Source organism: Calonectris borealis, chromosome 3 (assembly GCF_964195595.1).
Source record: "Calonectris borealis chromosome 3, bCalBor7.hap1.2, whole genome shotgun sequence".
In the NCBI taxonomy this organism is placed as follows: Eukaryota; Metazoa; Chordata; class Aves; order Procellariiformes; family Procellariidae; genus Calonectris; species Calonectris borealis.
The window spans coordinates 4302671-4325403 of NC_134314.1; the positions used below are offsets into that span (position 1 = coordinate 4302671).

Consider the following 22733-nt stretch of genomic DNA (forward strand, 5'->3'; position numbering starts at 1 on the left):
GGGAGGGGGTGTGCAGAGGCAGGTGGGTGTCAGGGTGTGCACGGGGAGGTGGGTGCTGGGCCACGGATGGGTGATGGGTGCAGTCGTGGCTGGGCGTGCACGGAGAGGTGGGTGCAGGTGTGGGTGCGTGTCCAGACACGCACGGTAGGTGGGTGCAGATGCAGGTGGGTGTCCAGGCGTGCATGGTATGTGGGTGCAGATGCAGGTGGGAGTCTGGACATGCATGGCAGGTAGGGCGCAGATGCAGGTGGGTGTTCAGGCGTGCATGGAAGGTGGGTGCAGGTGTGGGTGGGCATCCAGACATGCACGGTAGGTGGGTGCAGATGTCCATGGGCATCCAGACGTGCATGGTAGGTGGGTGCAGATACGGGTGGGAGTCTGGACATGCGTGGTAGGTAGATGGGTGTAGATGCAGGTGGGAGTCCAGACATGCATGGTATGTGGGTGCAGATGCAGGTGGGAGTCTGGACATGCATGGCAGGTAGGGCGCAGATGCAGGTGGGTGTTCAGGCGTGCATGGAAGGTGGGTGCAGGTGTGGGTGGGCATCCAGACATGCACGGTCGGTGGGTGCAGATGCAGGTGGGCATCCAGACATGCACGGTCGGTGGGTGCAGATGCAGGTGGATGTCCAGACATGCACAGTAGATGGGTGCAGATGTGTGTGGGCGTCCAGATATGCACGGTAGGTGGGTGCAGATGTGGGTGGGCGTCCAGACGTGCATGGGAGGTGGGTGCAGGTGTGGGTGGGCGTCCAGACGTGCACGGTAGGTGGGTGCAGGTGTGGGTGGGCGTCCAGACGTGCACGGTAGGTGGGTGCAGGTGTGGGTGGGCGTCCAGACGTGCACAACAGGTGGGCGCAGATGCGCCTGTGTGAGGGTGGGAGGTGGGTGCCGAGCCCGGTGGGTGCCTCTATCCACCCCCTCCCCCCCAGAGCGGAGAGCCGGGGCACGCGTGGGGCAGCGAGTGCGGACACGGGTGGCGGCGGTGCCTCGGGAGGCGGGGGCCGGGGCCGGGGCCGGGGCCGGGGCGGGCGGCGGGGAGGGGTCAGGCGGCGGCGCCTGCGCGGGGCCGTGGCGGAGCTCCGCGAAGTTGCGCGGGGGCCCGGGGAAGTTTGCAGCGCTGCGCGGCGGCGGGGCGGCGGGGCGGCGGCTCCCGCTCCCCTCCCGGCGCGGCCATGGCCTTCCGCCGGCGGGCCAAGAGCCACCCGCTCTTCAGCCAGGAGTTCCTCATCCACAACCACGCCGACATCGGCTTCTGCCTGGTGCTCAGCGTCCTCATCGCCCTCATGTTCGAGGTGAGACACCCCCCCCTCCGCCTCCCCCCGGGGGAGGACACCCCCCCCCCAGACCCCCCCCCACCGGGTCAACCCCACCCGGGACCGGCTGTGTGTGACCCTCCCCCCCCACCCGTGTGCACCCCCGCTGTGGACGGGGTGTCCCGGGTGCCCCCCCCGCGTTGTGGACGGGGTGCCCCCACCCACCACCTCCCTCTGCTCAGGGGGTGTTCGGGGTGCTGCACCCCTGCGAGGTGACCCCTGTCCCGCTTGGGGAGGGGGCTGTGGGGTGCAGGACCCCTCTGTCTGGGGGTGCTGAGTGCCGCCCCATTCATTCCCCATCTCTCTCCCACCAGCAGAGAGGTGTCCCGCCTCCAAAATCCCCGTGGGGACCCAGCCTGGCGCTGGTTTTTGGGGTGGCACAGCTTTCTGCCACCCCCAGCCCTGCTGGGGGTCCCCGGCTGCGGAAGGGGGAGCACAGGGGGTGAGGAACCCCCTTCTCCTGCAAACCCACCACTGTTGCTGGGGACAGTCCCTGCCCTGCACCGCTTCCCAGGCACGGAGGGGTACATCGCCCACCCGGCCACATGCAGGGAGAAGTCAAGCCCTCGCTGATATTTCCAGCTATTGGAAATGGGGGTAGTATTTTTTTGCCCCCTTTTTTTTTTTTTTTTTTTTTAACGTTAGCCCTTTTCCAGGTGTTTTCTCCGCAGCCCGCTGACCCCGCGCCGTGGGACGAGCACCGGGGGCTCCTGGGCCTCGTGCAGACGCCGGTGGCTCCCCGGCCTTTCCCCATCCCGGCCGTCCCGCTCCGCCACGGGCCGTGAGAAGGCATCCCCGGCTCCTCCGTGGGAAACCTTCGCCCAGCCGGGGTGGCTGGAACCCCCCGGGAAGGCTGCTGCCCCGCCGCCACCGCCCCAGCGCCGTGCGGAGCCATGCCGGGAATGCCGCGTTCCCCCTGCTCCGTCTCCTTCCCTCCCAGCTTGCTTTTTCCTTTCCTCTTTCGGGGAGGAGACAGGGGAGGGCTGGAGGCCACCACCGCCGTGCAGCTTCGCTCGGCTCCGGGCACCCTACGCCGAGGCACCTCGGGCGGCTGCGAGCCGTGGTCAGCAGCTCGGCCGGATCGGACCCCCCCCTGCTTCCCCCCGCGCAAACCCTCCCCTTCAGCGCAGTGCCACGTTTCAAAGCAAATCCGGACGGGAAAGGGGTGGCCGGGGGGCCTGGCGGAGGAGGAAAGGCTCCTTCTGTAGCAAATGGCAGGAGGAGGAAATCCATTTCCTTAATACCCTCCCGGTGGCAGCCCCCTTCTTTTTTTCTTCCCCCCCCCCCCTTTTTCTTTTCTGCAAATGCATTGAATGAGCAAGTCGCTTCCAGTGCACAAAACCCTTTCGATGTGTTTGTGCATATATATATATATATATTTTTTTATTTAAGGGTCAGGAGGGGTTCGAAACTAACCCAAGAGGGCCAGCTGTATTCCAAAACCACATGCAAATGGTGCAAAGTTGGGCTGCAAGTTTCGTAGTCGTACTTTTTTAAAAAAAAAAAAAAAAAGTCACTGAGGTTGCATCTCTGTCAGGGTTTCTCCCCACAGCTGGTTTTTTCGGGGTGCTGGGGCCTGCGGTTGCATGCCAGGAACCCCGTCCCGGAGAGGTCGGTACCCAAGCTTGCTGCTGCGAGGGCTTTTGGTTGATGTGATGCTCCGAGGATGGTTTTGAAACGCGATAAGATGAAACCCCCCGTGGAGGTGGTGGCAGGGAGGGTTTTGTGGCGTTTCTGATTTTTTTTTTTTTTAATGTCTTAATTAAATCTCCCCCGGTTGCTGAGAGGCAGCAATTTCCTGCTGATGCCACCGCTGTCCTGGCAGACCTCGGGGAGACGGCGCTTGCCGTGCTGGGGTGGCTTTTGGCGCTCGTCCCTCTGCACTGCCCGGCTCCATCCCCTGCCCTCGTCTTCCCCTCGGCATGCGGTTTGGGACAACTCTTTTGGTCCTTGTGGTTTAGTTTATTTTATTTTATTTTATATTTTATTTTATTTTATTTTATTTTTGTATTTATTCCTTCTGCTTTCTTTTCCCCTGGAAGAGAAATTGGGCTCTGCTCTTCCCCAGCCCTCCAAACCGTCCGTGCTCATTTGCACCGCCTCGACGTGAGTTTTGATGGCAGCTCGGACGTTTCTGCCTTTCGACGTCTTTTCAGCACCTCCTCTGCGATGGTGGGGAGGAGATGTCGCCACCCTGCTTCCCACCCCGCCGCCGGGCTCCCACCTTCCCCGATGCCGGTGGCCACGGCCTGAGCTCGGGCTCAGCGGAAACGGCCGAATCCTGCTCACAATAGGCCGTTTCCTGCAAGGGAGGTTTCTTTGGGGAGGCACGAATGGGATTTTTTAACCTTTTCCCAGGCAGCCCCCGGGAGTTGAGCGCTTGCTTACTCTGGCACCGTGCTCGTGGCGATGCTCGAGGGCTGCCGCGGGTCTCCCCCCCCCCAAAAACGCGGCGCGAGGTACGCCTTGAGCATCCTTTTGGGCGCGCAACCTCTTCCCCATCCAAATGGATCAACGGGCTCCACCAGCCTGGCAATTCCTCCGCAGCAGGGAGCGGGTACTGGTCGCGATGGAGATACCGTTCGCATCTCGCTTGATGCCCGGCTTCGCTGCCGGCTGCGCCGCTAGTGCCATCCCGGCTCCGGGGAGGGGATTTGGGGGCGCAGAGCGTGGCATGAGGCCGCTCAGCAGCGTTACGGGTGTGTTGGACTTGGTTATTTGGGTATCGTGTGTGTTTAAGATGATCATGGTATTGCTTAGGGAGGGAAGCCCAGGGCTCGGAGGGGGTCCCCCCAAAAAGAGCCATCCCGAGCCGGGCGCTGCCGGGATTTCTGCCTTCCTGGCCTGCCCTGAGCCTTCAGGGTGTGAAAACACGCCCGGTGCACGTCTGCCTGGTGCCAGGAGGGATTTTGCTGTGTGTGCGTGGCCGCTCCATCCACGTGCGAGCTGGAGCCCGGAAGCAAAAAAAAAATCCCCTTTTTTTTTTTTTTGGTCAAAAACCGTTTTAAGTGACTGCATATAGAAACGCGAAGCAGGTGCTCTCCATCCTGGCGCAGAAATCGCTTTGCATATCTTTTTCCACCCTGCTTTGCAGAAAAATGAAGCCAAGGCCAGGCTGGGTTTAACCTGCAGCTGCCTGGTGACTTGTGTCCCATCTGGGATGGTGGTGTCGGATCGATCAGCCGCGGTGTCGGATAGATCGGCCTCCATGCGGGTTGTGTTTGGGGGAGATCTCGCTGGTTTTGGGGGAGTTTCTGTATTAGACGGGGGCTGCTGTCATAATCTGTGTAAGGTGGGGAAACTGAGGCTCAGTCTTATTTCTCCTTTACGCCCAGAACTGGCTGCCACAAGCTCACGGGCAAAGCAGGGGACAGCTCCTGATGCTTATGCATGGGGTGATGGTTAATAAAGTTATAAAACGTTATATTATAAGAGATCCCGTGCCCTTGCCGGGCTTTCCCCCGTGCGCAGAGCCGCGGCAGTGAGTCACGGTCTCCCAAACACCGGGTTGTGACACTGTCAAATGAAGGCGGCTGACGAATGAGCTGCTATTTCCAGGCTTCCTGCTAAATATACTTTCCCCTCCCCGGTCCTCTCCGTAGTACTCTGCAAAAATTAAGGCCTTCCCGTCGTTAACGAAGGAAAACAAACTGTGTGTTTCTGCTTCTCCCAGTCTTTGCCAGATGTGGGAACTGAGGCACGCGAATGGCTTAAAGGCTGAATAGTTGGAGGGGGGGAAAAGGGGGGGAAAAAAGCAGAATTTAGGTCTGCTTTTTAAAAGGGAATAAACAGGAGGGAGCGTGAGGCGACGATAATGGTGTCGTGCTGGGGGACGAGCGTGTGGGTGCAAGCAGAGGGGCTGCGCTGCCCGCGGGGAGGGTTTTTTGTCGAAGCCGGCTGTTTACTTTTAAAGGCTTTGGTCCAAAGTTTGGTCTTTAGTTTACATATAGGGCCTGTGGCAATCCATACCGTGGATCAACAAGTTTTTCTTTCAATAAACACTCTGGCTGGTGGGGGGGCGGGGGCGGGGGGGAACCTAAGTTGTGAGAAAAGCCTTCGGACAGCATTTTATCTTTAATTAGTTTGAGTTGTTTTTCAAGTCCTGGAAATATTTTCCCGGCTCAGACTGCAGAAACTCCCCCAGCCTCCCCCGCCAGAGATTTGGAGCCGTTTCCTTCCTCCGAAGCTGTTTTAACCCAGGCAGGACCATGGGGACGGGGTGAAGACAGCACAGATCCTGCAAATCTTGCCGGGCTGAGGCTTTCGGGAAGGGAACTGGATTTTGGAGGGTGACCTGGTACCTCTCCGCAAAGGATGCTCAAAAATTATCCCTCGCTCCTGAAAATCTTAGGACTTGAGAGTTGCAGCAGGTGGATTTTGGGAGAGGTGCTAAGCTGCCTGGATGCGCGTGCTTAGACGCCTTTATTAAAAGCCGCTTGCGTGCCTGCAAAAGTGGAATTGGGGTTTTAGTTTGGACTCTTTCAGCGTTTCGTGGCAGGGAAAAACCAGCGTCTTCTAAAAAGGGTGGGGGGAGCTTTGCTGCTTTGTATTAGGCAGCAAACTCCAGGCTAGCGGGGGTGTGAATTTTTCCCGTCACCGCGTTATCGGGGAGTAGATGCGTAGCGGTGGATAGTAGATGCATAGTAAACGTGTAGTAGTGCTGGGGTTGTCTGGCTTTATCCATCAGGGGCTGTGAAGCAGATGCACTGATTTGATGTCTGGCCGCATTGCTCCATGAGAAACAACCCGAGCCCCATCGCAGCTGCTCTGAGCACCGCTGGAAACTGGGGTCTTGATGGATGCGTCGGGTTTTGCCTCTTCACCGGCTGCCCTTTGGTCCTCAGGTTAATGTCGTTAATCGCCAGGAACCCACTCGCTGCTAAAGATGCTGTTCCCTCTGCGTGGCTTTTGAGAGCCCCCCAGGACAACTGCTGCCCAAATTTGGCTGGTTCAAGCACATCCCTCATGCCAGGCAGGATGAGGCCGGGATGAGGAGCATCTGCCTCACCCCCTTGGGCAGTGGTGGATTGCATAGAGGTGCCCTTAATGCAGGGCAGGGAGCGAACGAGGAGTATACAGCCTTTTCTATATGGTCCCCGCTCAGCTCGTCCTGTGCAGACAAATCCCTTTCCCGAGTTGTGGTGATGCTCTGTAGGATTTGGACTTCTGGCTGCCTTGAGAAAAGGCTGGAGATAAGAGGGGTAAACCAAAGAAGCAGGTTGAGGAGTTGGCCTCATGGCATAACCAAAAAAAAAGAATAATATCTGGAGAGGCCCAGTTCTGCCCCTGCCTGCCGCCGTTTTGCAGTGGCTGCGGCTCTGCTCGCTGCCCTGCGAGGCAGGAGCGTGCCTGGCGCTTCCTTTCCCATACCAGCATCTTGTTTCAGAGCAAAGAGACAGCAAGCGTCTTGTGCCTCTGAATAATCCTCACGTTGCTCTTCCCGTTACAAATTTCTCCTTCCTCTGGCCGCCTGCGAAACGCTCGATTTGAGCTCTAAAGCTTTGCCATCCCTTGTCGCTCCTTCCCGAGCCAAGGAAATCCAGTTTCTTCCTTGCAGGGGAGCTGGAGGTCGTGGTCCAAGCGTTCCCTGTTTTCCAGGAGGCTTAAGCTGCTCGGCGGTGTTTGTCTCTATACGCTAGGCAGGGCTGTATAGCAATGGGTGCACTGCGGGTGCTCCCAGTTGATGCGGCGGAGGAGGTGCCGTGGTGGATACGGCTGCAGTGGGGGGTTTTGGAGCCTGATGTTCACCTGATGGAGCTCAGCTATGACCTTGATCAAATCACCTATCCTTCCATGCCGGCCAGTAAGGGGCATGTTGTGAGCAATGGCAAAAAGATGTGGGTCCCTCCGTGGATGTGCAGGGTGTCCTTCACCTTCAAGGATGGAGGGGTGTCACCAGTGTCCTGCTCAAGGTGGTTCGTCCCATGCGTTTTGTGCTCCATCTGCCTCGGCTGTTGGAAACCACAACTCTTCTCCTATCTGAACTGAGATGTCCTCGCAGTGGTGGCAAGGAGGTGGAGGTGACCTGGCCGAGGGTGCGCGGTGTGATCAGGACCCTGGTGGCCTCGCGGGTGGTGAGTCTCCGAGGACAGAGCCAAGCCAGACGGTAGATGCATTTTTCTGGGGTTTTTGTGCGATTGCAGCGAGGAAAGCACGGAGGTGTAAGCGGTCACAAAACGAGATGCAACCAGTCTTTTGAGCCCTTGGAAAGCCCAGGGACCCACCTCTGAAAACGCTGCCTTGGCCATTAAAGTCCTGCCGGTGCCCGCAACGGAGCGTGTGCGGGGACTGCGCCAGGGCGAAGGGTGAAATCCTGCACGTGTTCTGATGTTTCTGGTCAGTGTGGACACTTTCTGGCTGCTTGCAGGAGAAAGGAAGGCCTTTGATGCCCAAGAGGAGACCTTCCCTCCACTGCCAGATGCCCAGAGGTGGATGGGGAGGTCGGATGCCCAGAGGTTCAAATTTAGCCCCCGGAGATGCCACTGTGGTCCTCGGTGGGTGGCTGCCGGTGTGTGTCTGGGCTTCCCCGTCCATCAGGTAGAGGAGGGAGGCAGTTCTTCTCTGGAAATCGGTCTGTTGGGATGCCTGCCTACGTCCAGGAGGTTGCATTTATCGTAGGTTGTAAAATATTTTATGTAGGCTTTAGCAAACAACCTGCTACCTCTCTGTAATGAAAGGTGGAGAGGTAAAGGGGTGCAGAGGTGGCCCCTGAAGTTGCTGATGGTCCTCTGGTCTGCGGGAAGCAAAGGCAGGTGTGGAGATGGGACAAAGTATTGATTGATCCTGGAGTGGATGGAGGGAACCTTCCTACCAGACCCTCCAGAAAAGAAAATTAGGAGAGTCCTCGCAAACCGTGGTGGGGCTGAGCACCGTGCAGGCATTGCTCCCCACCCTGGAGATGCTCTGGGGTCGTTTTCTCGGACCCACAAGTCTGGCTTGTGGCCCCTCTGGTGGATTAGGAGACTTCACCTGGAGGTGATGCCTTGTTTCCAGCTGTTTACACCTCTGGATGTCAGCCAGGTACTTGGGTAGGATGTAAAACCTTCAGTGCCTGCTGCCGTCGGCACATCCATGACACGGCCACCCGTCCCTGCAGCATCGCGGGGTTCGTGCATTTGTTTCATGCCCTGCGCTAGCTTGCGACGAGGTTTGGATGTCAAGTCCCGGTCCCAGTTGTGTTGTACTGCTCTGGGATGAAGCAACTTTACTTTCCTAGCCAGCAAGGTTTCCAAGAGCCAGAAGCCAGCGTGAGGCCAGGCGATGCGCTTTTTCCATTACCACCCCAAACTCTGCCCATGGTCTCCCTCTCCCTCGGCAGAGTGCTTCTCGCGTCTACTCCTCCGCAAGCAGAGCACAACATGTGGGATTTTTTTTTTTTTTTAAGCGGAAAAAAAAAAAAAATCCCCAAACGTCAGGAAAACACGCCGCGGAGTTTGCTTTCCCCCAGCCGAGGCTGCAAGAGGATGGGCAGCGCTGCCTGCGCCGGCAGAGCGGAGCCACCGGCCGGTTGCTCAATGCTCGTGGGGGCGGGACGGGAACACTTGGCAAAGCCCGCGTGTCCCCCCCGCAGCTACATCCCGCAAGACGTGAAGCAATATTTCCAGCCGGGTTTTTAATGGCCTGCAGCTCTGAAACAGTTGCAGCGACGTCTGTGTGAAATGCAGCTCACCTCCATCGGCGTTTGATGGGCACGGGATTTTTTTGGGCTGGTTGCGGAGGAGGCTGGGCGCTTGCGAAGCGTTGGAGGGGTGGCTGAGGAACCATCGGAAAGGTGAAAATCTCTGGTGACCTGCTGCTGGTGTGGGGTTGGACGGGATGAAGGCATGGACGGAGGTTGGCGTCGGACATCTATGCGCTGGGTTTTGCTGTGGACCCGGTTCCTCAGTCTCGGAGATGCTGCTTTGGGGTGTCCTGCAGATGCGCTAGGATGGGATGCTGGGCTCTGCCCCGTGCCCGCAAAGCCTCCTTGAATGAAAAGCAATAAATGAAGAGCAGACAGCACAGCCCTGGTTTGCAGGGGGCCTGATGTCTCATCCCAGGCTTTTTTTTTCCCCTTTACGGGCCAGCCTGGGATCTTGTGCATGGTCAGTGCGAGTTTCAGCTCTTTTGCCAAAGCTGCTTTTCCCCTGTCCCATGGGACCCTCGTGAGCAGCTGCGTGGTCTCTAACGGGGTCCGGCTTCACCGGTCCCATGGTTGCCGTTACTAGAGGAGTCTCCGCAGAGATGTGGGGGCTAAATACATGCGTAGCCGGTGGGGCTTTGAAGTCACTGAGCTTGCTCAGGTGCTGGATGTTGTCATTTCTACCCATGCTGGCTCCTGGCATGGCTGCCCGGAGTGGACGGGAATGAGGGATGGTTTTAATTAACACAAACGGCCCGCTGGGTCAGGCTCCCGGTGTTCCCCGAGCAGCGGGTCACACGTGACGATGGTCCGTGCTACTGGAGGGATGCTCATCCTTGAGGGGAAGCGGGGGGCTTCCCACATCGGGCTGGCTGGTGGCTTTTACAGCTGCATTGCTTTTCCAGGTTTCTCCCTCTTTTATCCACCCCTTCCTCCTTCCCAAGTCCCTGTTGGCAAACCTCTTCCCTAGCAATCCCCTTGCTGAAAGGCACTTTTGTGAGTGAAGCCGGACGATTCTCCCTGGATGATTTGCCTTTACCCAGCTAGGAAAGAGGAATAAATGGTGGCATAAGAATGGATTTAACAACTGATTTGCCTTTTTTTCCCCTCCTCTGTGTGTCTTTGACAGGTTACAGCCAAGACTGCCTTCCTGTTTATCTTACCTCAGTATAACGTTAGCGTGCCTACAGCAGGTAAGAGATGCTGCCGCTGCAGATACCCCAAGGGGGGCGTCGAGTCCTGGTCTGCCCCAAACCCTCGCTGCCAGCTGGCCTGGGCTCACCCTCTACTGATGCACACGCTTGGGCCCTTGTCTGGTAGTAAAGGAGATTTTAAAAATAAAATATGTGGGGGAAAAGCAAAGTTTCAGTGGCTCGGAGCATGCTGATCGTGTCTGTCAGCCCTTGTACTGCCAGGGTTGGGAAGAAATGCTTTCCAGGGGGTTTTAGGGCTTGCTTTCTACCTGTTTCTGCCGTGGTCAGGCTGCTCTGTGTGCTCTGCAGGGTGAGGAGCCTCCTCCCAGCCTGGTCAGGCGAGATCAAATTGCCTGATTGCATGCCCAGAGTAGCTCTGTGCCCTGCCGAGGAGCAGGAGGGGTTTAGCTCTTTGCTAAGCAGCAGGGGCTGCGCGGATAATTCCCATCTCGCTTTGTTTATTGGGGATGGCACGAGGTGAGGGTGTGGAGATGCACGTGGTGCACAGCATCCCTGCTCCAAGCAGCTTATCGTCCTGATGGAGAGTAATTCAGGGAGACTCCGGGCTGGCGCAGGTCCAAGCCCGATGGACCAGAGGACTCGAAGGTAGCCAGGAGGTAGCTGGAGGCTCAGTCCCTGTTTGTATTTTGGCTGCTAGTAGCTACCTTCCTAGCCGAGAGCCCCTCTGGGGCTGGTAACAATCTGGGCTCCGACATGGGGGCAGCAGGAGGTGGTTTGGGTAAAGCCCTGGGCTCCGGATGAGCCAAATGCCCGGGGCACAGAACCTGGCTTGGTGGTAGAAAACTGCAGTTAATTAGTGTTTGAGTCATCATCCAAGGAAAAAGCGGGGTTATTGGGATTAGTGAAACTACGATGAGGCAGACATGCGGAAGATAAAAGGTCTGCCCTTAAAATCTTTGAACGTTATGGTTGAAGAAATCATCCAGCTTCCAGATGAAATAATGGTCCGCGCTCCCCTATGGCACAGTCCAGACAACTTCCACTGCCGTTAAGTGATTTATTCTTTCCCGATATCAGAAATCTCAGGGAGGCACGTAACCATCTCGCCAGGACCAGGTATTGGGGTATCTATAGGGTATGAGCTAGCTGAGGCCGTGGGGAGAGAGACCTTGGTGCACCAAGCTTGCTCGGAGGAAGGATTATTACTCACCTGAATTTTTCCAAGGCTGTTTCACATCCCTCGCAACAAGGGTACTGTTACCTGTCAGATCTCGCTCTCGTCTCCCGTGCTCAGCGCACACACGGCTCCTGCTAGAGCAGCTTCTGAAGTGCCCCAGAGAGAGGAGAGGAGGCAAAGCAGTCGCACACATGCATAATATTATTTTCTTTAGTCTTGCAATTCTTTTTTCTTAAACTGGGCTTATGAGCTCTGTGATACAGGCAACGTTTTTACCTCTGGGTTTGCAGAGCACCCAGCCAAGGGGCTCCTAAGGACCAAGTGTTTTCACATCTTTACACCAAGTGTTTTCATAAATCGTATTCAAACCTTATTCATGTACCTCAAATCTTAGAAATCTGGACTGAAGCTTTGTTCGAGGGTAAACAGGGCTGGTGACAGACAAGTCGCTTCCCAGCATTGATATTAGGAGAGGATGGACAGGATCAGGGTAAGGGAGAGCAGCAGCTGGGGGTGGGCTGAGCCTCCTTTGCCATGCTTTCTGCAGGGTGCCACCAGGACAGCAGCTTTCCCGACTCTGCTTCTTCCCCATAAGCTGCAGGGCTGCAAATAGTTGCCTAAATGCAGACGTCTGGGGTATTTTGGGTGCTGTTGGGTCTCCTGTTGCTCCAGAAGAGCAGAACCTCCCACGGGTCCTATTTCTCATCCGCCAGCCCCGTTGCCGTCTCAGATCTCTTAATAGCACGAGGCGTCTGCTTTTAGGCAGCTGAACCCTGCTCCAGCAGGGGTGAGTGGGAGAGACTGGGTGTTGGATGATAACTGAGGGGGTGGAAATCCCATCCCAAGCCTTAATGCTCCCAGTGAGGTGTCCCTGATCCCATCACCTACTTCAGCAGTGCCTCTATGTCCTTGCCCCTCCAGGCTGAAAAATTCCTGTCCCCAGCTCCTCACCTCTGGCAGGGGAAGCTTAAAGTGTCCTGAGCGTCACCTCCCTTGAGGTGTGTAACTATTAGAGGGGACCTATCCACCTTCTGCCAATGAACTGACTCGGGCTAGAGCCCTTTTTTCCAGCCCTGCAGTCACTGGCAGAGTCATGACCTCTCTCTGCCTCCGGCTCTCTGGTGGCCCCATCCAAACTGCATGATGAGAATAGTCCCTGCCTGAACTTCCATTCACCCTTAAGCCCTTACCTGGAAATCGTTTGGATCATGGGGATTTGACCCACCGTTTGGTCTCTTTGCAGATGGGGAGCTGGTCCAGTATCATTATGGGCTGAAGGATCTGGTCACCGTCCTCTTCTATATCTTCATCGCCATCATCCTGCATGCGGTGGTGCAGGAGTACGCCCTGGACGTGAGTGTCGTTCGGCGTCTTGAGTCACCAGAATATCTCAAGTACCATGGGGGGACGTGGTCCTGTTGCTGTTAAATGTTGTTCTGGGGGTAGTCTAGGGGTTCGGGCGGTGACGAGTGAGCCTTCATCTCTGGGAGCTTCTTGGAACAGGGAGGAGGAGGAGGAGGGAGAGTTGTTGACCCAGTGGCTCATGTTTTCTTGTTCCTTTTCTCTCCCTCTGCTCCTTCCCAGAAAATCAACAGGCGTCTCCATCTCTCCAAGGTAAAACACAGCAAGTTCAATGAATCAGGTCAGCTGGTTGCCTTCCACCTCACCTCCGTGATTTGGTGCTTGTACGTCGTGGTGACGGTAAGGCACGGGGCCACCAGGCTTCGGGTTCCCTGGGTGGGATTTGGGGTTTCTGGAGTGGAAAACCTCGATGGCAGCAGAGTCCCCAGCCAGCCCCTGGGCCAAGACGGGCACATTTCAGCAAATTTAGTTTTCAAGTGTGATGGGTTTTTCCAACCACTGAGTGAGGGAATTTGGGGAAATCCTTCTCCTGCTTCGTGCAAGGCACAAGCAAATGGGCTGTGAAATATTTTAGAGCTGGACCCTAGAAATCCTGGCTGGCCCTGTCATCTCCATCCGCTGCTCCGGGACCTGCTGTCTTTCTCAGTCTTATTTTCCTTCTTATTTGCGTTCCGTGTCTTGGGGTTTTCGGATGCCCTTTACAGGGATGTGGGGTGAACGGCAGATTTTTGTGGTCCCTCTCTTGGTGAGCTGGCGGTGAGGGGCATGCTGAACAGTGCGGTTGCGTGGGGGATGTTTCAACCCATAACCGCTGGAAGAAAAATTTGTAGTGGAAATGTTTCATTTTTAGGAGGAAGAGGGAGGGAAGAACAGGTAGCGGTGGAGATACAACTATTTTGGCAGCGTGAAGTGATGATGATGCTTCACTACTGGTGGCCGTTAGGGTTCAGCCATGGTCCCCGGCGGTGCTGGGGATGGATGCTCAGGGGCAGGTCCCCTCCCCACTGCTCGGGGTGACCTGCCAGCCCCCCGTTAGAGGACCGCTACCCCTTCCAGGCCAGCATTTCTGGGGATCTGCTGGCGCTGCTCCTGCCCTATAGGGCTGTGGGGAGGGAAGCTTTGGCAAAACAGTCGAGGCCACTGTTTTTGGGCTGCCTTCACCCAGCACCAGACTCATCCCTCACCAGCTCTGGGGCTGCAGCCTCCTATGCAAACCCATGGTGCAGAGCAGGTCACCCTTTGCAGAACCTGCACCTCCCCCAGGCTCCCCCAACCGAAAAAAGGTCTTGGGGCAGACAGGACATGGACAATGGTGACAGATAGGTCCTGGGCAAGATGAATTTTCCATGCCAACATCTCTTTGCAAAGCCCAATGCAGCAGCCCTGCGGCAGGAGCTGTGCAAGCGTGGAACGAGAAGGGAGCCCCATCCTGTAATCTGCCCTGCAAGCAGAAGGCAAGGGGCCGTAGGGGAATGCAGGCAGGTGAAAAATTAAACTATGCAATACATATTAAATTATTTTTGTAGGAGTTTTCTGTTCCCCTTTCTCTTCAGAAGTACTTCTTTTTGCTTAAGTGATACTCGGGTTGGAAATGCCGGTGGGGAAGAAGCACCCCCCCCCCCCCCCCCCGGACCATGCACACGATTGCTTGTAGCCGTGCTACTGACATCTTGCACCTCCAGAGCATCCCCCTTGCATTGCCCAAACCCCAAAACATCCTATCCTGAACTGAGGACCCTCCGTGCTACTAAGCAGGCAGCTTTCAACCCCCAAACACGGGGGCCTCATAAAACTTGAGCAGGGTGCTAAAGACCCATGAATGTGGCTGCGCTTTGGAGAGCTCAGCCTTGGCTTGTGCAGGGGACACAGTTTTTACTGCAGGCTGAAAGGACTCGGGTGTCATCCCCGATTCCTAGTTTTGCTGTAGCGTTAGCCCGCCCCATCGTCACCATCCTCTGCCTGTTTCTTTTGCTGAAGGCTTGCATCTCTTCTCTTTTTCAGGAAGGATACATATCAAACCCCAGAAGTTTGTGGGAAAACTACCCGCATGTTTATCTTCCGTAAGCACTTGCAAGGGCATTTTGTTCTTGGGCTGACCACTTCCTTCCTCTATATGGTTTTCCCTGCGGCTGGGAGCGGGGTGCTGACAGTGCAGCGCCTTTTGCATGCACCCTGCTGCAAGGATGCTGCAGTCAGATCCCAGGGGACGGGGGTTATCTCGTTTGTGGCCCTGGGGTAGGTGTTCCTGGAGGGTTTCCTCCATGAGGAAGGCCCTGTGGGCTTGGTTACTCATCCTGGCTGCTTACTGCCTGCATCACCTTAGGCAAGTCGCTTTGCTGTTCATTTTTCATAGTGGAAACAAAGAAGTGGGAGATAATCCTCCCTTCTTGGGTTTTTGCAAAAGTGAGATTTGCTGAGAGCATGGAGACCACGGCACGAGCGGCTGGATAAACTCTGGGCATGGCTAGCTCAGCTGAACATATAATTTCAGCCCAGAAATGATGCCTCCTAAATCCTGTGGCTTCAAAGCGGTGGAGGGATTGCCTGGTGCTGTGCAGTTGGGCACTTTCCCTGGTGTCCGGGTCCTTGGGGTCCTGCCATGCCCCGGGCTGGCTCACACGGCTCGTCCCTGCGTTTCAGGTTCCAGGTGAAGTTTTTCTACCTGTGCCAGCTGGCGTACTGGCTGCATGCCCTGCCGGAGCTCTACTTCCAAAAAGTTCGCAAGGTGAGAGCCAGGCAGGCGCTCCCGCGTACCCTGGGGATGCTTGAGGTGGTTTGCCCACTGACTTTAGGGAAAATGAGCTTCGGGAGAGGGTGGGTGAAGAGGGGCGAGAAGTTAACGCGGTTTTCTGCCCCTGCCAGGAGGAGATCCCCCGCCAGCTGCGGTGCATCGCGCTCTACCTGGTGCACATCGCCGGCGCGTACCTCCTCAAGTGAGTCGGCTGCCTCGGCATCCCGTCCCGCGGCGCGGATGGGGCTGAGCAGTGCGGGTCACCCGGGAAGCCTCAGCAGGGCAGGGGGTTTAAAGAGAATAAAGGCGAGTGTTTAAAAAGCAGATGGTATTGAAGTTGACCTCCCGACTGTGGGCGGTTAGTCAAACAGTTTTCACAGACCCACAGAGCTGATTTTGAAGGAGCTCAGCGGTGTTACGCAAGTGCACAGGCGGCCTCTGGTCACAGGGCATTGCAAAGCAAATGTTAACCAGGACCCAAAACGCAGGCTGATGGGTGCATCTCCCCTGGGTGCGGGAAGCACCTTGGGGTGCTCTCCCAGCACAGCACGGGCAGGCAAACTCTTATCCATCCTCTAAGTCCGTGCACAGAGCAGCAATGCCAGTGGTTAGGGCTTTGTGTCGGACACGTCCCAGCTCTGCCTCTGGTTTGGGATGCTTTGATGTTTTGGGGACAGGGATTTCCCCCGTCGCAATCCTACCCCCATTACTGCGGAGAGGTCCTGCTTTGGGCTGATTCTTGCAGCAGCGCAGGGATGGCGGGGGAGATGCTGTCGCTGGATATGAAGGACCGAGGTTGAGCAGCGCAGTGATGCTTTTTTCTTTCTCTTCCCTCCTAGCTTAACCCGCTTGGGGCTGATCCTCTTGCTGTTGCAGTATTTAGCCGAATTCTTCTTCCACATGGCCCGGCTGGTCTACTTCACGGATGAGAACAACGAGAAGCTGTAAGCAGGCGAGCTGGCCATGGCTTCCCTTCTCCAGTGCCCAGGAGAGCTGTCGGCGTGACGGGGGGGCTCGTTCTCACCTTCCAGCTCAGCACTGGAAGCTGCTCCTGCCAACACCTCTGCTTGCCCTCCTACAGGTTTAACGTCTGGGCCGTCGTGTTCGTGGTCACCAGGCTTTTCACCCTCACCCTGTACATCCTGGTCATCGGCTTCGGGCTGCCACGGGTGGAGAACCAGGCCCTCGACCCCGAGAGAGGGAACTTCTTCAGCTTTCTCTTCAACAATATCCTCTTCAGGTAGGAATGTCCCCTACTGTATCTTCCTTGGTTGTGTTATCCCAAGGTGGTTTTTGCTGAGTTTGGAAATGCCAGTGGAGACCTGATCTAGGTTCCCTTTAGGGAAGGTCATAGTGAGCTGGGAGGGTGTGGAGGGAGCGAGGAGGGGTTAAAAGCTGCGGAGCCATGACAGAAAAGCCAGCAAATAAGTTGTTCAGCGAGTGAAGTTATAAAGCACGAGCCTATCTTAGAGGAAGGCTTGCAGGCTTTCCCTTCTGCACCTGTAACTGCGCTTACATGGATGTGGTCAATGAAAAGGCATTTTCCCTTCTGCTTGGACACGTTTTGCTGCCTCTTGACATGGGAAGCAGAGGATGGGGTGGGTTCCTCATGCCTTGCAGTCTGTCTGTCAAGACAGGGAGCCTTTCTCACCCATACAGCAGCTGTAGGTTCAGTTCAGAAGTTCCTAGGACAGGTGCCTGGTCATTCCCAAGGTTTTTGGAGCTATAGACTGCTGGCACGCCTTAGGATTTGGGGGACTTTCTTAGCTCCCTTCCAACCACATCCACCTTTTAGTTGTACAGAGGAGCTGGGGACGTCTTACCTTGACCGTGCAGACTGTGCTTTGGGCAGTGCTGGTTGAGATGATCCTGTTCATCCATTCCTGCCCTAAAGTGTTAAGAGTCAGCAGCGCCCTGAGCACCTGAGAGCTTCGTGGTGGGGAGGGAAAGGGAAGTGGCTGCCCTGAGGTCAGGTTATGGCAGAAAGCAGAGATGGAGGGACGGCGCCTGCCTCCGACTCTCAGTGCAGCCACCCAGGGGGACCTCGGCCACTGGCCCCGATGTGGGTGGAAGGCTGGGCTCGTGGTGGCCTCGCTCCTCTGTTCTCAGCCTGCCTCTTCTCCGCCCCTACCAGAATGAGTGTGCTGCTGTTGGTGTGCCTCTTCCAGGCCTCGGTGATGTGGCGCTTCATCCACTTCCAGCTGCGGCGCTGGCGGGAGTACTGGAACGAGCAGAGCAGTCGGAAGCGAGCCGCCGCCGGCGCCAAGCAGCAAGCCAAGCCGCTCAAGAGGGACTCGGGTGAGTGCCGGAGCCGGCGTGCCACGGGGTGGCACCGTGGGAGGCATCGGTCCTGTGGTTCAGCATCCCCTCGGCAGGCTGCTGCCCGTGCAGGTGATGCTGTGGCCGTGCCTCCTGCCCCTCCGCGCTGAGCCTGGGGGTCCCCAGCAGGATTGTCCCATGGTGGTGGTTTTCTCCATATCTATGGGCCGACCCCAAGAGGATTAAGGTTTTGGCCTGTGCAAGGGACAAAGTTTTTCTGTCTCTATCCCCAGGTTACCATGAAAACGGAGTGGTGAAAGCAGAGAACGGCACCTCGCCGCGAACCAAGAAGCTGAAATCACCGTAGAAGCAAAGGCTTGTCTCCTGGGGAGGAGGGCGAGATACCAGGACTAAGAAGCAGTCCCTCCTCCCGGTCCTCACGAGCATCGTCTTGAACGGCTTGGAAACCGGTCATCTTCCCAAGGTGTCTCTCGCTCTCCTCTCTTCTTTTCTTACTCTCTTGAACCATTTGCAATAAAACCAAAAAGGTCCCTTTCCCCTGCGCCCTTCCCCCCGTAGGAGCCTTTTCCAATCCTCCTGGTTTTGCCTTCCTCTGTTTCATCGTAAAGCAGCGTGCAATTTTTTTCTTTTCTATTTTAGTGTTTTGGTTATTTTGGATTATTGTTACAAATGCATCGTAGATGGTTCCAAACCAGCCTTTTTTATTCTACAGCATGTTCCTCCTCTCTCTCCGTGGTGCTTCCCTGAGCCCCGGGGTCAGGGCCACGGCAGCTTGAAGGCATCACGTGTCTGTTATGGGAACAGGCTCCTGGGGGAATGCGCTGGGGCTCTGTGACCCTGAGGCTCAGGGGTGCTCTCGGGCGAGGATTGCCTCTCCTGGGGCACGTCTGGCCAGCGTTTGGCAAGTGCCGCAGGGTGGTGGTGCTGCAAATAGAGACCAGGGTCCGAGAGAGGAACCTCAACTGTGTCTTGTCTCATGGTGGACTTCTGGTTAAGTGGGATTTTCCTGACTCCTGGGTTTTGAGCTGATTTTGGAGAGCTGGGCAGCGGAGAAGGGAGAGAATTTCCCTCTTCATATAGGACCCATCTCCTGGCCTTTGCTTGCCCCAGCTCTTCTGGTACAGCTGGGTCCTTCTTGGCTGCAATAGGTGAGCTGCCCCCAGTAGTTGTTCTGGACCTTCCAGCCCCAAGAGCTGGGCTTGGGGCTCTGCAGCTTGCAGTGCCTTGTTGTGGGGCAGCAACATCCTCAGGTCCACGTGAAACCTTGAGTCCTGCCCCGCTCTGAGCACTGGCCTGGCTCCTGTCAGCCCAGGCCCTTTGCCAGCTTGTGTGTGCCTCACGGACCTGGTTCTCATGGCTCATGACCACGTCCAGATGACAAACTGGGTGCTGCAAAGGGTTTTTGCATCAGTGGGACTGTGCCCTTCATGCTGTCACCTTACCCTTCTTCATCCCTACTGTACCAGTCCAGCCGTGCCATCGGCAGCCACCAGCTTCACTCTTTGTTTCCAAAGGATACAGAGCTTGTATCCATCCAAGGTGCTATCAAATGCAGGGTTTCTTCCAAAAAACCTAGCCCCTTCATCCCTTTCTGAGCTGTGAATGAGATGACAGGGAAGGGGAAGGAAGCCGGGGCTGCAAGGAGCAGCTTGCATATTAGGAAAAGCCTGACCTGTGACGCGTAGCTGTTGGCAGATGGAGTTGTCTCAAATCTACCTCAGAGGCCATCTGTTGCTGCAGACCACTTTCCTCTCTTGCTCCTGCCCACTGCCACCTGTACGTGGTGGCAGGAGATTCATGGGAACCCCAGATCCCACCGGCTCAGTCCCCTGCCGCTTCTTTGCTGGGGAGCAGCATCTCCTGCCCAGGGTTTCCTGGGTCAGTGCCAGCTCGCTGAACTTCTTTGGGGTGCCCTGCACCAATCTAGATTTGGTAGGTGTGCAGTAGACGGGCACCTCTCACCCCACAGCTCTCCTCCGGGGCAGTTTCTGTAGCTGGGCTTTGCTGTTGGTGCCTCTTGTGCAGCAAAGCCGGCTGTAGCTTGCTTTCTCCTTTGCTGTGGCGGGAGCAGGCGAGTGGTGTGCTTCCTTGGCTGGGCGAGAAGAGGGGGCACAGGGTTGAGGGGAGCTGGGGTGCTCTTCGATACGCAAGCCAGGATTGGGGTCCACTTTCCTTGCAGGTGAGGGAGGCACGTGGTCTTTGGTGTGCCTTTTGCTCAGCCCTTTGGCCAAGCTGAACTCTGGCTCTCTCCGAGTGCAATTCTAGCTTGAGGCTGGCGCAGTCGTCCTTCAGATCATTTGTGTTTTGGGGAACGGGTGACAGTTGATTTTCTGCCCTTCTTCGAGTTGGGTCAGGTTTTTTTCCTCCTTCTGTAGGTGTCTTTTCTCCCTTCCTCCCCCTCTCCTTGTTGAGCCCCAGCTAACGCTGGGCACCAGAGGGAGAAAATGTGCAGGGACATGAGGACGGTTGGTCCAATTCCACTTGTTCCTCCATCCCCACAACCTCTGAGTCCCAAATGAGAGATGTCAGCAGGACTCAGGGCGAGAGATTCCCCCTTTTTCAGGGGAACTGAGGAAGGAGACTTTGGAGCAGAGCCCTTGGTGGTATCTTGCAATTGCTCCTCATAGCCCTTGCCAGGTAGATAATACACATTTTGGCTCAGAGGCAGCAACAATACCTGCAGTGCAATGTGATGAGAGCGGGGGAAAAGAGCTTTATGTTAGGGAGGACGTGGAAAAGGTCTAGTGTGAGAGGTTTTTCCTTTCTGCTGCCTCTTCCCATCCCCAGCCATCCACTGCCATGTGCCCTCTGAGAATGACTGCTGGCCGGCATCTCTCCAGAGCCTCAGCCGGTCCTTTCTGCAAAGCCGGTGCCTCGCAGCAGCTGAGGTATTGACTCTGTTAACAGGTGACACATACAGTCCCCCAAAAAACTGGCTGCTGAATGATTCCTCCTCCTGCCTGCTTCGCTTCAGGCAGCTTTTCCACTTGCACAATCCTGCGTCTTCATAAAGTAGCTAATCATGCTTTGTATCCCAAGTGCCTTATGTTGCCATGTAGTCTCTCGTACGCTTCATCTGTGTACTATATCAGTAGCTGAACGCCCTCCCTCTTTACAACGTATGTACAACATATGCTAGATTTATGTGGGTTTTGTTTTCCTTTTGATAGAGCTACCAGTAAAAGGGACAGTTTGTTTTGGAAGCATTTCCATGTGTTCTTTTTTTAATTTTTTTTTTAAACCTATAGACAATGGGGCTTTTTTTTGCCCTCCCCTATCTTTAGTCCTCAGAAATCCTCATCCTTCTCCTGTTATGCCCAAGTGTGGCAGGATCCCTGGGGTCTTTTTTTTTTTTTTTGAGCTGAGCCTTTGCTGTAAGGCTATATGCGCTGTCATCCCAGAGGTCTGTGATCCACCCTCCATTGGAGGGGCTGCCACTGGCTGCTTCTGTCTCTATCTTGTAGTGCGAGCATCATCCCTCGGCTGCAAGCCCGCAGTAACTGCTTCGACGTCCATGTCATTTCTCAGCAGATCGAGCCTTCTCTTCAGCCCAAAGAGCTTTTTCTTTCCCAAACAGAGTATTTTCATTGCAAGCCCTTACTGGTCAGTCTTTCCTTGACCACTCTGCGTACAAAGATGCTGAGAGCCCACTTTCCTTGAGTGGATGCTCTTCTGGTGCCCCATCTTGTCAAGCTCTGTGTCTTCTCCAAAAAAGACCCAACCCCAAACAGGAGCTCTTGTCCACCACAGTACAGCAAGTGTTAGAGACTATGCAGAACTGCAAGTCCTTACTTTCAGCGTGACGCTATTGCTTGCACCCTTCCTGTGGGCTTGAGGCTGCTTTTGTAGTCTGTGTCCGTTATCCAACCTAAGAAGGTTGGGGATTGAGTAGTCTGTGATTTTTGGTGTGAAGCATAGTGTTTTCCTGCCCTAGCCTATAAGAGCTGTGAAATACCAGCAGTACTTCTCTCTTTTGTCTTAGATAGTTGGGGAATGAGCTTGGAAGAGAAAGGGGCAGAGGAAGAACAGATGTAGCATTTCACATACAATTTTTCAGTGACTCTTATGTTATGGGGCATTACAGTTGCGTTATTTTTTTTTTTGTTTAGGATTCTTTCTTCTTACTCATCATGTTTGGGTTAGTAGTAAAGAAGACAAGTTCCAGTTCCCCTGTAGGTCCCCTTACCCTTAACTCACCATTTTAAAATGTATTTTTGGTAGGCTTCTGGTTGGAGGGAAGAACAACTACTCTAGGATGCCTCCCCCTTCCCTCCAAGTGACTCTTGAAGCCTGTAGCTACCCTGCCTTTACTGCGGTGCGTGGGGGTTTACAGCAGCCTCAGTCTCTTGCTTTAGATGAAGTCTTGGTAGACGGACCCCGACTTGCGTCAACATGGAGATGGAGATTATGGCGTTTGATTTACAGCCTTCTGGTAGACTTCACGAATGTGTAATAGATGGTTTGGTAGGCTTTATACTCAAACTGTGAAGTATGTTACTTTGCCTTGGGGCTGCATGTGGGGTTTTGCTGGCAGCAGGAAAGAATGGCTGTTGTAAAAGCCAGGCAGAGGCACGTAGTTTTTCTTTGAATAAGTTGAACTCGACGGACCAAACTTCAGCAAAGGAACTCGAGGAAAATTTCTGTTCTTCCATATTTATGCTTTAGTGCAAATTTCCTAATTTTGGAGGGGGTGGAGGGGGAAGTAACAGTCTCTGATATTTTATCCTGTTTGTTTCATTCTTCCTGTCACTTAAGTTTTTGTACGGATTTTGTTTGTTATTGTTTGTTGTTAAATGACTTTTGTGATAAACTCAACAAAAGTATTTTTCTGAAATAAATAAATAAAAGGCATAGATTCTTCCATTGCTGCTGTCCGCTGATGCTTTATCACGCTGCTAAGCTGCATGCGTTTCCAAAGCGAGCTGCGATGGGCTGTGCTTGTCTCTCTCCTGCCATACCAGACTAGTCCGTTCCCTTTGGTGCAGCATCTTGTGTCCTTGTATTCCCCACAGCTGGGGCTCATCTCTCGCATTTCCCATGTCTACAGCATGGGCAGCTGCTTCTGAGTTAGTTATCTGTGGCTGCCTTCATC

At 55.3% G+C, this 22733-nt stretch overlaps 1 protein-coding gene across 1 annotated transcript; it reads left to right on the forward strand.

Annotated features, from left to right (window-relative positions):
• Positions 1 to 1081: 1081 nt before the first annotated feature.
• On the forward strand, positions 1082 to 22504 carry TRAM2 (translocation associated membrane protein 2). Its single transcript, XM_075144874.1, has 11 exons — positions 1082 to 1295; positions 10067 to 10130; positions 12512 to 12621; positions 12853 to 12969; positions 14632 to 14690; positions 15271 to 15355; positions 15493 to 15563; positions 16201 to 16305; positions 16443 to 16601; positions 17496 to 17659; positions 17914 to 22504. The coding sequence occupies exons 1-11, from the start codon at positions 1176 to 1178 to the stop codon at positions 17985 to 17987; spliced, it is 1128 nt and encodes a 375-aa protein (XP_075000975.1). The 5' UTR covers positions 1082 to 1175; the 3' UTR covers positions 17988 to 22504.
• Positions 22505 to 22733: the final 229 nt, after the last annotated feature.